The following is a 13501-nucleotide window of genomic DNA, read 5'->3' as shown; positions in this document are numbered from 1 at the left end:
TTGAGATGGGTCTATAGTGTCCTAAGTCACTAGGTTCAAGATTTGGCTTCTTTAGGATAGGTCTAATAACAGCCATTTTTAAAGATATAGGAACATATCCAAGCCAAAGAGATGAGTTTAACAAGTTTAACAATGTAGTGCTAATCAGTGGTGCAATTTCCTTAAGTAGACTGGTGGGTATTGGGTCAACAAGGCTAGTAGTGGGTTTGCCAGAGGAAATTAACTTAAGGAGTTCTGTCCGTACTACAGGAGAGAAACATTCAAAGGTGTTACCATTAGTACTAATAGCACTAGCACTAACAGAAGATTGGTGGTTGTGTGCAGCTGTGGGCGTGCTAGTGATGGTATGTCTAATAGTAGTTATTTTATTATTAAAAAACGCAATAAAGTCATCACTCCTAAGAGCTTCTGGGACTTGTGAGTTTAACATTGAAGGATTCTTTGTTAACCTAGATACAGATTCAAACAGGAATTTAGGATTGGTTTTGTTCTCCTATTAGTTTAGAGAGATACATAGACCTAGCAGTCACTAGTGCTTGTCTATACTTAGACAGGCTCTCTTTCCAGGCAGATCTAAAAACTTCTAGTTTTGTTGACCGCCATTTGCGTTCTAGCTTGCGTGAAGCTTGTTTAAGTTCCTGTGTACGGTCAGAGTACCAGGGGGCAGGTTTCTTATCTCTCTGTTTTATTTTCTTGAGTGGCGCTACATGATCAAGAGTGGTACGAAATGATTTCACCATGTTCACGGTTACCTGTTCAAGTTCACTTACATTTGACGCTTCAGAGGTGAGGTTGAAGGACTGTGGGAGCTGATCGAGAAAAGTTGCGGCGGATAATGAGGCTATAGAACGTCTAGTATTGTACCTCTGACCTGGGGCCTTAGGGGGGTTATGTTGTATTTGAAATGTTAAGAGGTAATGATCCGAAAGTAGAGGATTCTGAGGGATAATTGATATGTGTTCTACCATGACACCATGACTAAGGATCAAGTCCAGGGTGTGGTTACAGGCATGAGTCGGCCCAGTTACATTCTGATGTACACCGGCAGAGTCAAGAATGGTAGTAAATGCTTTTGTTAATGGATCACTATCATTTTCCATATGAATATTAAAATCACCAACAATCACGGCCTTGTCGGTAGTAACCACCAAGTTTGTTAGGAAATCTGCAAATTCCTTAAGAAAATTGCTATAGGGGCCAGGCGGTCTATACACAATAGCAATGATGATTGGAGGTGTAGAACTACACTTAGATATGCTAGCAAGACTAAGAATAATAATTTCAAACGTGCTAAAGCTATAACCACTGTTTTCATGCACTCCTAGGTCAGTCTTAAATATTGCAGCAATCCCGCCACCTTTGCGATTGGGTCGAGGATTATGCTTATAGCTATATTCAGCTGGAGTGGATTCATTTAGTGCCAAGAACTCGTTTGGTTTAAGCCAAGTCTCAGTAAGACATAGGGCACCAAGATTAAAATCAGTAATGATTTCATTTACGAGCAATGTCTTAGGAGCCAGCGATCTAATGTTCAGGAGTCCAAGTTTTAGGTTTACATTACACCTACTATCCAGAAGTGAATTAGGTCTAATTTCTCTAAGGTTTTTAAGACATGCACTACGGTGGAATGAACCCCCACGATTAAAACCGCGGGGAACAGACACAGTCTCAATAATATGAACCCTGGGTGACGAATTTAAGCGACTAGCAGGCGGTCGGTTAAGCCGGTTTGCCTGCCGCCTTGGCTTGGCTCTGGTTAGTCAGCGATCTGCCTTAAGACTATGAGCTATGCTTTTTGACAGGAGATCGGCGCCAGCCCACGAGGGGTGAATACCGTCCCTCTTCAAAAGCCAAGGCCTACCCCAGAACGTCCGCCAATGGTCTATATAACCCACACCATTTATCGGGCACCATTCCGACAGCCAGCGATGCAGCGACGATAATCTGCTGTACATTTCGTCGCCACGTCTCTTGCCTGTAGTTTGTGAATGTGTGGCCTGTACTGTACTTCACGGAAGCAGCTGCAGGGTCACGACATCCCTCTGCTTCAGAAGTCGTTATGGAAGGCGGATGGATGGAATCATATTAAGTTGCGTCCAAAACCGAATACTTACTTGCAATGTAGTAGGTGAAATGCCATACGCAAAGTGAGCAGTAGGTGAAATGCCATACGCAAAGTGAGCAGTATGTCTGAATATCTCAGTATGGATGAGACAGCAGGCGAACAGTACCTGTATGACATACTGCAGTATACACTATTTTAAAGTACACAACCAATGGATGGTTCGCTATCCCGTAAGGCCAATGGAGTGGCAACCAGAGATGAAGAACACTGCTTACTCAAAAATTTGTTTCAAGATGGCAGGAGGAAGTGGTATCCATCTATCCATCCATCCATTTTCTGTACCCAATTGTCCATTCACTCACTTCATTCACTCACACACCGTTCACACACACACCATTCACTCACACACCATTCACACATACACCACTCACTCACACACCACTCACTCACACACCATCACTCACACACCATACACTCACACACCATTCACTCACTCACCATTCACTCACACACCATTCACACATACACCACTTGCTCACACAGCATTCACTCACACACCATTCACTCACACACCATTCACACATACACCACTCGCTCACACACCATTCACTCACACACTATTCACTCACACACCATTCACTCACACACCATCACTCACACACCATTCACTCACACACCATTCACGCATACACCACTCGCTCACACACCATTCACTCACACACCATTCACTCACACACCATTCACTCACACACCATTCACACATACACCACTCGCTCACACACCACTCGCTCACACACCATTCACTCACACACCATTCACTCACACACCATTCACTCACACATGCACAGGAAGTGGTATCTCTGTACAAATTTAAGTAGAGAACAATTGCCAGTTACATAACTTGACTTTCCTTGATAATTTATAACAGTTTTTAACTTCTGACTTCAAACTAAGTCATTTGTACACATCTAAGTCAGGTAATGTGACCACAGTGTCAACCAAGATGGCAACCACAGTGTCCTCAAGTGCATTCGAACTGCTGTCACACATACCCATCGTATGTTCTACATTAATGGTCCATTAAGAGGCTTCTACAGAAATTCAGTGCATGCTGTGTGAGTATTCGATTACGGACGTATCCATAGTTTCTCCCATCCCTTGTGAAAAAGGGTAGGTCTGATCCCACTAGTTCTTGACATAAGCATCACCTGCATACTGAAACCTGGAGACCCCCCACGCCAGTCCAAGCAGTAACCAATGAGTGACCAGATTCATGATGACACACATGGGCCATGAAACTTTTACTTCAGATGCACCAACATGTCAGAGAGAAGCTGGGTGCTGCTGCTGGACCAAGCGCCCGCCTCCAGCTTTGATCAAAGGGTTGGCACCACCACTATGCCTGTCTGTCAGCGGCTCGGAAAAATATGAGAAAAATGCATACTCTCCTGATGGATGGGTTTTCCAGTCAGAAGAATTAGTCTGGTTTGGCCAGAGATTACCATCATATAGCCAGAGCGTGTGACAACATTTGGTCTTTCTTGATAGCACAGATGCCTGCACCATTTTGTAAATAAAAACTTTATGAGGCTGGTAAACTGTGAGCCAAACCCCATAAGCAGAGAGGTTAGGATCCTGGTATGCATGGCTGTCCAAAGCAGCCAAGGTGGGGTCAGACACCAACAAGAGAGGTCCGTTTCAAAGTCCAACAGGGCAGTACAGAAATGTAATACCTGGTTTTGTGACCTGATTAGAAAATGAACTAGGCTATTATAATTAAGCACGTAGTTAAGCGTGTGAGAGAGTGCCTAGCCCATAATACAAAAGACATGTTAAACCCGTTATCCCAGAAGCACATGAGGGTGACAATGACACCCATAAGCCTGGCTGTTTGTTTTTAATTAAACTGGAAGATAAGATTAGCCACTGTTTAGTGGAAGAGCCGCTTGCTGGCCGGGGGCGTGGCATCTGGCCAACAGGATGTTTGGCGAACAGCACCTAAGCAGTGAGGTAGGCGACATCTTGTCAACAATCATTTTTTTGATGGTCATTAGTTGTCTAAATGCTCACATGTGACTGGGCATTCTTTTGTGAGCCAATGTATGGATCAAGCAGGACTGGTTCTGGAGACAAATGGCACTTTCCGTAAGCGGTGGGGAAACCGGTGTGCCTCGTTCCTATAACTCCTACTTACCTCACAGGCCACACAAAACCAGACCAGATCAACCACATTCCCTACACATTAGGTGTTTTAATTAAAATAAAAAAAAATACCACCAGACATTGTCACTCTTCTTAGTTGGAAGTCATAAGCCAGAAAAGCAGCCAAATCTGGTCAAACCATAATATATATTATATTATGAGAAAAAAAAAGGTATCAACCTTTGTAAGCTACATGTGTAAATAGATTCCATGTTTGACTGAAGTAGCTCTAAGCCCGTGCTGCTCAGAAATTTTCCAGAATTTCCTTTCAGGGAGAAAAGTCTGTCCAGCTGTGGGGCAGTAAAAATCAAGAAAACAAGATTGCCATGGATTTTCTGCGGTATGTCACAGAATGTTGATTTTTATACAGCTTTCAGTGCACCTACAGAGAAATCAGCAATTCATCAAAGAAGACAGCGGATGTCACTGTGCAAGATGGCCTTGTTCCTCTACCGCCCTCTTGTGGACAAGAGAGGCAATGCAGCCAATGGTCTAACAAAACCCACAAAAATTCATTCAAGATGGTCGTATCATTTCTCCTAGAGAGGGTGGCAGTGGCTGCATGGAACCAGTTTACACCAGAGCTCTCCATCCAAGGTCACAAGATCTATTTCATTCAGGTGAATATAATCCCTAGTGTGTCGTGGATCTTCCCAGGGAGGGACGTCTGTGTGTGACGTGTCCAGAACAGCAACCTTGGGAGCAGAAATGGTGACGTCTTGAGCCACCTCAGCAGTCTCCTCTCCATCCCATGGAGCAGAGGTTATACTTTAAGGTTCCTCAGGATATTTGAAGTCTTCCTTGTTACAGACAGTGATCCCAGTGACCCCAGAAAGCACGTTTGCTCCACTTGTACTCAATACCTAGTTTACATGTCTTACATTTACTTTATTTTGTTTATTAGTGACACATTAATCTCAACCTGCCGAGCCACACACCATCCCTCTAGGTCGTTCAGTCATGACTCACAGCTCCTTTCCTTCTCATGTCCACAAAAAGTACCTCTTGCAAAAACGGCATGATTCAACCTGCTGGACAATTGCCAACCTTCCAAAAATAGACAGGCTTAAAAATAGCACATTATCACTCAGGTGTCTGCGGGGGCTTAACAGACAAGCCTAACAAAGATAAATAGAAAGAAAAAAACGCTGAGCTAGATATAAGTTTCCCTGACCTAATTCAGAGTAAAAAAAAAATCATGACATAAAACCAACAAAAAGTCCCCTAAACGTTTCCATCTTCCACATTAAGTGAAAGGTCCGATCTGCGATTATACCACAGATTTCCAGACAACAAAAATAGCCAAGATGAAGCTGTCTAAGTTCGGGCAACACTGCTGTTTTTAGTAACAAGGGTGAATAGAGAGTGTCTGTTCACTACTGCTTAAATATTGAAAAAAACTAGTGGTCACTAATTAATAGACTCCGTGGGAGTATGAGAGCACAGGCCTATAAGTACAGATAAACTATTACTTGTTTTATTGTGTAACATAAATAACGGTGGTGATGTGGAGAAAGGGGCTTGAATTTTGCTGATTATTTATAGGTTATTTTTATATGAATTATGATTTAAACGGAAATGTAAGTGCATTCAGGGGTAACGGCATGCAAGCAAGAAATGTTGCATAGTTTTACATTACCCTGTATTTAAAGGATTACTTTGACCATATATCTGTCAATCAGTATCATGCGGAGACCTCATTGGCCCATGGGGGGAAGTGGAAAAAAAAGCAGCACGTGAGGGAGCATCGCTATCTACAGAGAATGTACTTTGAGAAGCTTTGAGTTCAATGCAGCGAGATGAAGCTGATTTATGTCAAGAAATCTGTGATTAGCTACATTCAAAGTTGAAATATTTTGACTGGGACTCAACGAAATTTGGATCCATAACTGATACAAACTTTGGTTTCAATAAAGATATTTGGATGTTATGTTTAGTGCAAATCCAAAAATATATCATTCACTCATAATAGCCCGATAATTCACTCGTAATAACCTCCGATCGCCGAGCCCTTCATCAGTTGCATCTGTGCGGATAAGGAATCAGTCCCGGGGAATTTTATCTAGAATTGCGCCTTTCCAGGAAAGAGCAATGCCCTGATTTTATCTATTAATATTTTTGAAACAGAAGTATGCTGCTCCAACCAACGAAGGTGCTGTTAGAAAGTGCAAAGGAAAGAGACACACCCTGAATTTCACATCAGGTGTTATTTTTAGGTTAAGAGCACTGATGAAGGCTGGTTTCCGTTTAATTATAGCAATGCCTCACCCCTTGTCCCACACTTTTGGAAAGTTTACAGAGCATATTCCACACCTCTGATCAAACACATAATATTCAGTCCTGCTAGCTTTAGTGTTACTCAGTTTCCAGACCCATGACTTTATTTCAAACCCTGGAGTCGAATATCTACCTTCACGATCCAAAGCAGCTCACAGCAGAGGGGTCACAATTTATGTTTGCTCACTAGGACTTGAACCCACAACCTTTTCATTGTAGCAGCAGCAGTTCAGCTTATATATAAGCTGATGGCTGAGCTGCTTGAGAGCAACATATAGGACTCATAATAATGGTCTTGCCCCTCTTCATCTAGCTAAAATACTTGTTAGATCTGTACCAGCATCATCTTACAGCATAATGTCCAGAAACTTGTTTAAAGACTTAGGAGTCAGCGTTTGGTTAACATGACGACAAACTCTCCCGGAAATATTGAGAGATTTAATATGAATTATAATGAAATATAATGACGGTATTTTGCTTCTTTGTACTATATTATGTCATTTCAACTTTTTAATGTATTTTTATAGTGCAATACATAGGAGTGATTGTCATCACTCATTGACTTCGGGCGACTTTTCACATATTTAACAGCTTCCCATTGAAAACAGTGGATAACGCTTTGATACAACTCACTTTAACATCATTCTGAATTCTTCTCCTTCACGGTTTCATTTGCATTAGCTATGTACGTAGCTTATCTGCTTTCCCGCAGCTTCCAGAAATGTACTCATCTGCATTCTGGGAACTCGTCACGTGTTTCTATTTGCGCTTCACGGAATAGTCCATAAACCCACCCTTTGCCAATAAAAGGTGCACCTTGTAACAGCCCACCTGCGAAGCTCTATAAAGGTGCCCATTACGTTTGACCCTCGAGTGTCATAGGCGCGGTCACTTGATTCCTCAAGACATCTTGCAGCGCAATAAAAAATAAGTTTGTCTGATATTTGCGAAATGTTACGGCACTCTTGGAAAAAGGATCAGCTTGTTGCTTGGAGACCAGAGTTTCAACCAATGGGAAATGAAAAGCTTTTGCACCTATATCTGTTGTACAGCACTGGAGAGCTATGAGTGAAATGGGACTCAATTAACAATATGTGATGCTTCTGGTGACTGCAAAAGCACATGCTCGCTAAACAAAGTGCCATCCTTTGTGAGTGATTTTGGTGCCCGTGACGGTGAAGGTTGCTGGTTTGAACCCCATTAAAGTAGTTACATCACTGTTGGGCCCTTGACGAAGCCTTTAACCGTAAATAATACTAATGGTGAGCTGGATAAATGACAGACCCAAAGTTCTGAGCCTATGTATGTCTCCAAGGAGAGCTAGGCTGGACAAAAGAAAAGTAAAGGATTCTTGTTCTCCAATGGCTTTGTAAGGAATTTCCCAATGTGAAATGCCGGTCTGATTAGTTTAAAGAATAATCTTGGTGAGTAAATGGCAGCATAAATAATTTTACACCTGTAAACAATAGTAGTCTACTACAGTGCCCTAGGCTGTGTAAACAAAGTAATAAAGAATTCTGTGGTTTAAGTAACCAATGGTGATTAAAAGATCACTGGCTGAGCAAACAAAATGATGCGCAAAACATAAACGGAATAAGCAGCTGATTTTATTCAGTGCTTCTTTCAACACTTTAGACACTAATGCATGTATTTCTGGAACGTTAAGTTTATATGTAACATTGGGAACTTAGAATGGTTTGCAGAGAAGTGGCAAAACCTACTCCGGTGTCCTTATCTGCACTCCAAGTTTGAGGACGAGCACCTTCAGTGAATTAAGAAACAATGTTAGATCAGTAGAATATGAATATGTAGCACACATGAGCACACATACTCCTATTTATATTCAATACAAAAGTTTCTTTTATTAGGCGTATATTATTTTTAGGGACTAGTTTTACCTCAGGTTGTTTTCCATGGACTCGTGTTTATTTGTCAGGCCCTTTCTGTCAGGGTCAGTACCCGTATTTCCCAGCCTTTCGCATCTCCTCCCCATTTGGCCAGCAGATGGCGCTGGCCATCCTGTCCTCACTCTTGTCCAAGTCCTTAGTGTGTTTCCCCAGCTCCCCAGGCCGCTGCATGCCTGGATGGGCTGACCATGTACCTGTAAGCCCCTCAGCCATGTGTTTGAGTCCGACCACCTCTTTTTGTATTTAGTAGATTTTGTTCCCTAGTGTTTCATTTGTATCAGTTTTTCTAGTTCCTGTGTTCTGTGGTTTGCATTGTTTTGCTTTTTGCTTTGTACCCTGGGTTGTTGTTGCCTGTCTTTGTTATTTCCCTAGTGTTTGGATTCTGTTCTCTAGTTTCTTAGTTCTTTGATTTAATTATTAGTTTCACCTGTTGCCTGTTTTGCCAGTCCTTGTTGGTTGTTCTGTTGCTAGTTGTCCTGTGCTGATTGGTTAATTGATTATGTCTTACACCTTTTCCTTGCATGCCCCAGTTTACTGTGTATTTAAATGCCTGCCCTGGTTTGTTCTCCAGTGATTGGTTGACTATATTCTTTGATGTTAAATGTGGTGTATGTATTTGGTTTCCTTAATCCTGCTCCATAGTTGTGTTTAATTATGGTTTCTTCAGTTATTTAATCTGTGTTTTTTTTCTCTCGGTTTTTCTTTTGACCACTTCTGGCCCTGTTATTTTGAGTTTTCCCCCACTGTTCTTTGTTCATCTTAATAAACCTTGTTTGTCTCCGAGTCTTAAGTGGATCGTCACTTTTCCCCCGCTTCGCTCACGTGACACCTTCCTAAAACGATATACATATTTGGTCGAACAATACGCATGTTTTGCAAGACCACGTAGCCGACGCATACCTATTTAAGATAAGGCTCTGTATACAGAAATAGAGTGATCTGTATAAAACACGTAACGTGACGATTAATAATAATATCTTGGGTAACGGTTCGATCTACGGGGTGCAACGGGAATGTGAGACAAATAAGCATATATTCTGACCAAAAAGTGGGTGGGTGGGCTTTGGCTAGGAAGATTTGGGAGTTTGGGGTGGTTCTTTCTCAGAGTCTGATGCACCCCCTCTGTCCCACAGGCGCATTTCATGAATTAGGGCAGCATTTGCGGCGTAGTTTCGCTTATTCGTCACCCAGACCGCAATCAGGATCTGGCTCGCCGGATAGGAAACCTGAGAAAACCGTGAGCGATGAAACACTTTTGCACACTGATGCTGTTGCTGGTGGAAGCCGCCGAGCCAGCAAGTGTTGCTTCTCTGAACTTTTCGCAGGACGAGCAACGATCGTCTTTGGGACGAACTCCTACCTGGCCAACATGGGAATATGACTCGATCATGGGGGTGAATAGATATAAGGATGGTGAGCTAAGAAATTATAATACCCCTCTGTTTAAATCCGACCCCACGCACAGAAGAGCACCGCGGGGCGCAAAGTTGAAGAGCATCCATGCAATTGACCAACAGATTCCGCTCAGGTACAAATATGACAATTCTACTACACCAAAAACTACCAAGCACACAAACATCCCATGGACAGTGGATAACGACAGTGGGGAAAGGGCAAGCGGCTCTCCTGATGACTCAGGGAACCGCAGCTCCACGAAGAGGACAAGGCAGCGGATCTACAATCCGCTGTATCCCGTCATGGGCAGCTCCTACAGCGCCTACGGGGTGATGTTCCTGTCGCTCATCGTCTTTGCCGTGGGCATCGTCGGCAACTTGGCGGTGATGTGCATCGTGTGGCACAACTATTACATGAAGAGCGCCTGGAACTGCATCCTGGCTGGTCTGGCTTTTTGGGATTTTTTGATACTTTTTTCCTGCTTGCCTGTGGTGGTCTTCAATGAGATAACCAAGAAACGCTTGTTGGGGGACGTATCCTGCAAGATCGTGCCTTACCTAGAGGTGAGTTTTTCAGTAGCCCTATGCTCCATGTAAATGTACGTTATTATTAAAGTTCATTGATACTTTTTGGACTCCAACGGGGGCAGCACAGAGAAAAAGACGCAGCTGCTCAGCGCCGAGGTCCTGTCTTCACAATGCCTTACTATTCAGTATTTGTCTGCTTTCGGTCAGTGCATTTGCTGGGCGCTCAGAAAACCGCACAGTTACTTGCCTGAGACATCACCGGCTGTCAGGCATTGACTTTATTGTTGCAGTTTGTCTATTATTATGCAAATGAGTCGCGTATGCAAATTGTCTGTTTGGATAAACGGAGATATCAACCATGATGGGAACGGAGTACAGATCACTAAGCCACTGAAAGGGGATTAGATCGCTCCTATGAAAAAGCACTTCATTCAAAAACAATGCATTCCTCTGTTTAAACTGCACATACTTAGGACGCTCTACAAGCATGCCAAGGCTGTGAAAGGTAATTAAACTTAAAGGGCCGGATGCAAACAAATCATTGTGCATCATTTTGTTGTTAATAATACAAAACAGTTACTGTCATCTGTTTACATGAAACCCCCTGCTGTAATGAAATCTAGGCCCTAGTACTTAGGAATGTGGTTAGTAATAAAGAAGAGTATCCTGTGAAAGGTGCAAGTTAATGTCCTGGACAGATTGTGTTGCTTTATTTTGAGAAGAGAATTGAGAAGGTAAGTCCATGAAACAGCAGTGAAGATATATTAATTAAGGCTTTTTGTGATGCGTTAGAACACCCCTGCTCTGTCCAGGTGTCTTCCCAGGGTGTGACCACCTTCAGCCTGTGTGCCTTGGCCATCGACCGCTTCCACGCGGCCACCAGTATGCAGCCCAAGGCCCAGCGGTTGGAGTCATGCCAATCCATCCTGGCCAAGCTGGCCGTGGTGTGGGTGGGCTCCATGGTGTTGGCATTGCCCGAGCTGTTGCTGTGGCAGGTGAGCCAGGATACTCCAGCGCCCCCTAGAATCCTGGAGGAGTCTTGCTCCATGAGGCCATCTCCCAGCCTTCCAGAGTCGGTCTACTCATTGGCGCTCACCTATCATGATGCACGCATGTGGTGGCACTTTGGGTGCTACTTCTGCCTGCCTGTACTCTTCACACTCTCCTGCCAGCTGGTCACTCGGAGGGTCACATGCCGCGACGACAGCTCCTTCCCACCCGCGGGCCCCAAGCATGCTGAGTGGCATGGGGGACGGCGTCTGGACTCGGTGGTGACGGTGCTGGCACTGGTGTACGGTGCGTGCACGCTGCCCGCCAGCGGCTGCAGTGCGGCGCTGGCCTACGGCTCTGAGCGCATGCCCCCTGGCGCTCGCTCGCTGCTGGCCCTGGTCGCCCAGTTCCTTCTGTTTGCCCGGGCTTCAGCCACCCCCCTGCTCCTACTGTGCCTGTGCCGCCCGCTTGGCAGAGCCTTCGCCGACTGCTGCTGCTGCTGCTGCTGCATGGACCACCTGTCTGACAGCGATTCCTCCACCCCTACCACACCCTCCACACCTTCCACCCCATCCACAGCTTCCTCCAGCGCCCCCATCAGCGGGGTCCAGGCTTTGGGACCTCCGTCTGTCCGCCTCATTAAAAGCATGCGCAGTCTGTCTGACATGGCCATCGGGACCCCATGCTGAAGCAGCACCCCTCCTACACTGTACCGTGACGCACCTTTCATACACGCTGTTCCCGGTGGATGGGTTTGCTGGTTCCTTATCAGGACCACTCAAAGTATCATCCTGCCCACTGTCTGTCTCAATAATGCACCTTAGGGCTAATCCAGTGTTTCTTGAACTGGTCCTTGGGAAACCCCAGTCCACATTTTTGTTCCCTCCAAGCTTCCTGCCAGCCAGTTTGATGAGAGGCAGCGAAAACGTGAACTCTCTGTGGGCCCACAAGGACCGGGCTAACAAAACACTGCTCTAATCTGTAGGTCATCTTACCACAAATACCACATTTCTGCCTTTCCGCAAGTTGTTGTTTAGCTATTTTGTTCGTTGTAATGGTAACATAGTTAACTGTTCAGCATGAGCACTAACAGTATTAGGCTGACAGTAGATAAGTTAGTCCTGCTCTGATTATTTTTGTTTCATGGTGCCTCAAGGTTGCTGGTCCACAGGAAGTACAAAATACCACTCAAAGCACGTGGCTTTTATGATCCGTCAGCTCTGCAGCCATGCGAATGCAGGGATTTGCGCCTTAATGTTCACTAGAGCTCGGCCCTATCTGTCTGAACAGAGATTGGACCATTTCTCGATGGAGATAGACTGACCTTTGACCTGATATTGTTACTGCACACACAGACAGTGGCAGAAACTGAACAAAAGGATGTGACTCACTCTTAAGGGCTCTTAACTGTCTGTCTTGGACCCTTTGAGACGCATGTGCTATCAGCTGTCCGTTCTCTTCATGCTGTGTGGCTCAAGTGTCACTGGGTGACGTTAAAGACATTTAAGAGGCCGCTGTTTCCCCCACATTGTTATAAGCATTGCTGCAACAGCGTTGTAAAGCAATAATACATTCCTGCGTCAAAACTCTGTCTACATGGGGAGGTTTTTGCAAACCCAGAAAGCACATTCAGGGCCAGTCCTGGCTCATTTCTTTACCGTTAGCATTAACTCTGTCAGCGTTTAACAGGGCAAACCAAAGTTTCTGCTTGATGGAAGTTAAACATTGTTAGACTCCATCCACATTAGAAAATTACCCAGAAATATCTTCCTCTTTTTCACATTAGTATGCATACAGTCAAATTGTGCAATTCTGCACCAGAAACAGTATTACTCATTTACAATAATGTGCAAAACAATTGGTCCACATAAGCATTTTGTTTTCGGTATGAGGAATAGACTGAATGTCTTTGTGGAAAATCTGTAAAAAAAAACCAAACCGTTTGTATGTATAAAAGGAGGCTTTTGTCTCTACACTGTAGACTCCTCCAGTTTATACATTTTAATGATTGTGAAGCCCTTTATACAATAAAAAAAAGGTTTGTGCTGTTTCCACGAATTGCGTTCTACTTGTGTTTGAACACATCGGTCTTGGATGATCACCACGCACAACTGGAGCCTTTGTGAAGGTCGGGGTGG

General features: G+C 44.1%; 1 protein-coding gene across 1 annotated transcript; it reads left to right on the top strand.

Annotated features, from left to right (window-relative positions):
- Positions 1 to 9527: 9527 nt before the first annotated feature.
- LOC125748124 (G-protein coupled receptor 37-like 1) lies at positions 9528 to 13413 on the top strand. The gene is made up of 2 exons (XM_049023976.1): positions 9528 to 10409; positions 11186 to 13413. Exons 1-2 carry the CDS (start codon positions 9696 to 9698, stop codon positions 12050 to 12052), a joined length of 1581 nt encoding a protein of 526 aa, XP_048879933.1. The 5' UTR covers positions 9528 to 9695; the 3' UTR covers positions 12053 to 13413.
- Positions 13414 to 13501: the final 88 nt, after the last annotated feature.

The sequence above is a fragment of the Brienomyrus brachyistius genome, chromosome 8 (genome assembly GCF_023856365.1).
Source record: "Brienomyrus brachyistius isolate T26 chromosome 8, BBRACH_0.4, whole genome shotgun sequence".
Classification (NCBI taxonomy): domain Eukaryota; kingdom Metazoa; phylum Chordata; class Actinopteri; order Osteoglossiformes; family Mormyridae; genus Brienomyrus; species Brienomyrus brachyistius.
Note: the sequence above shows the minus strand (reverse complement) of the source record. Positions and strands in the feature narration are given on the sequence as shown.

What these genes read in the sequence shown, in the direction of transcription:
- LOC125748124 (XM_049023976.1), top strand. Translation starts at nt 9,696, where the DNA reads ATGAAACACTTTTGCACACTGATGCTGTTGCTGGTGGAAGCCGCCGAG. An exon ending in AGATCGTGCCTTACCTAGAG is followed by an intron (nt 10,410 to 11,185) that starts GTGAGTTTTTCA and finishes TGCTCTGTCCAG; the next exon opens with GTGTCTTCCCAGGGTGTGAC.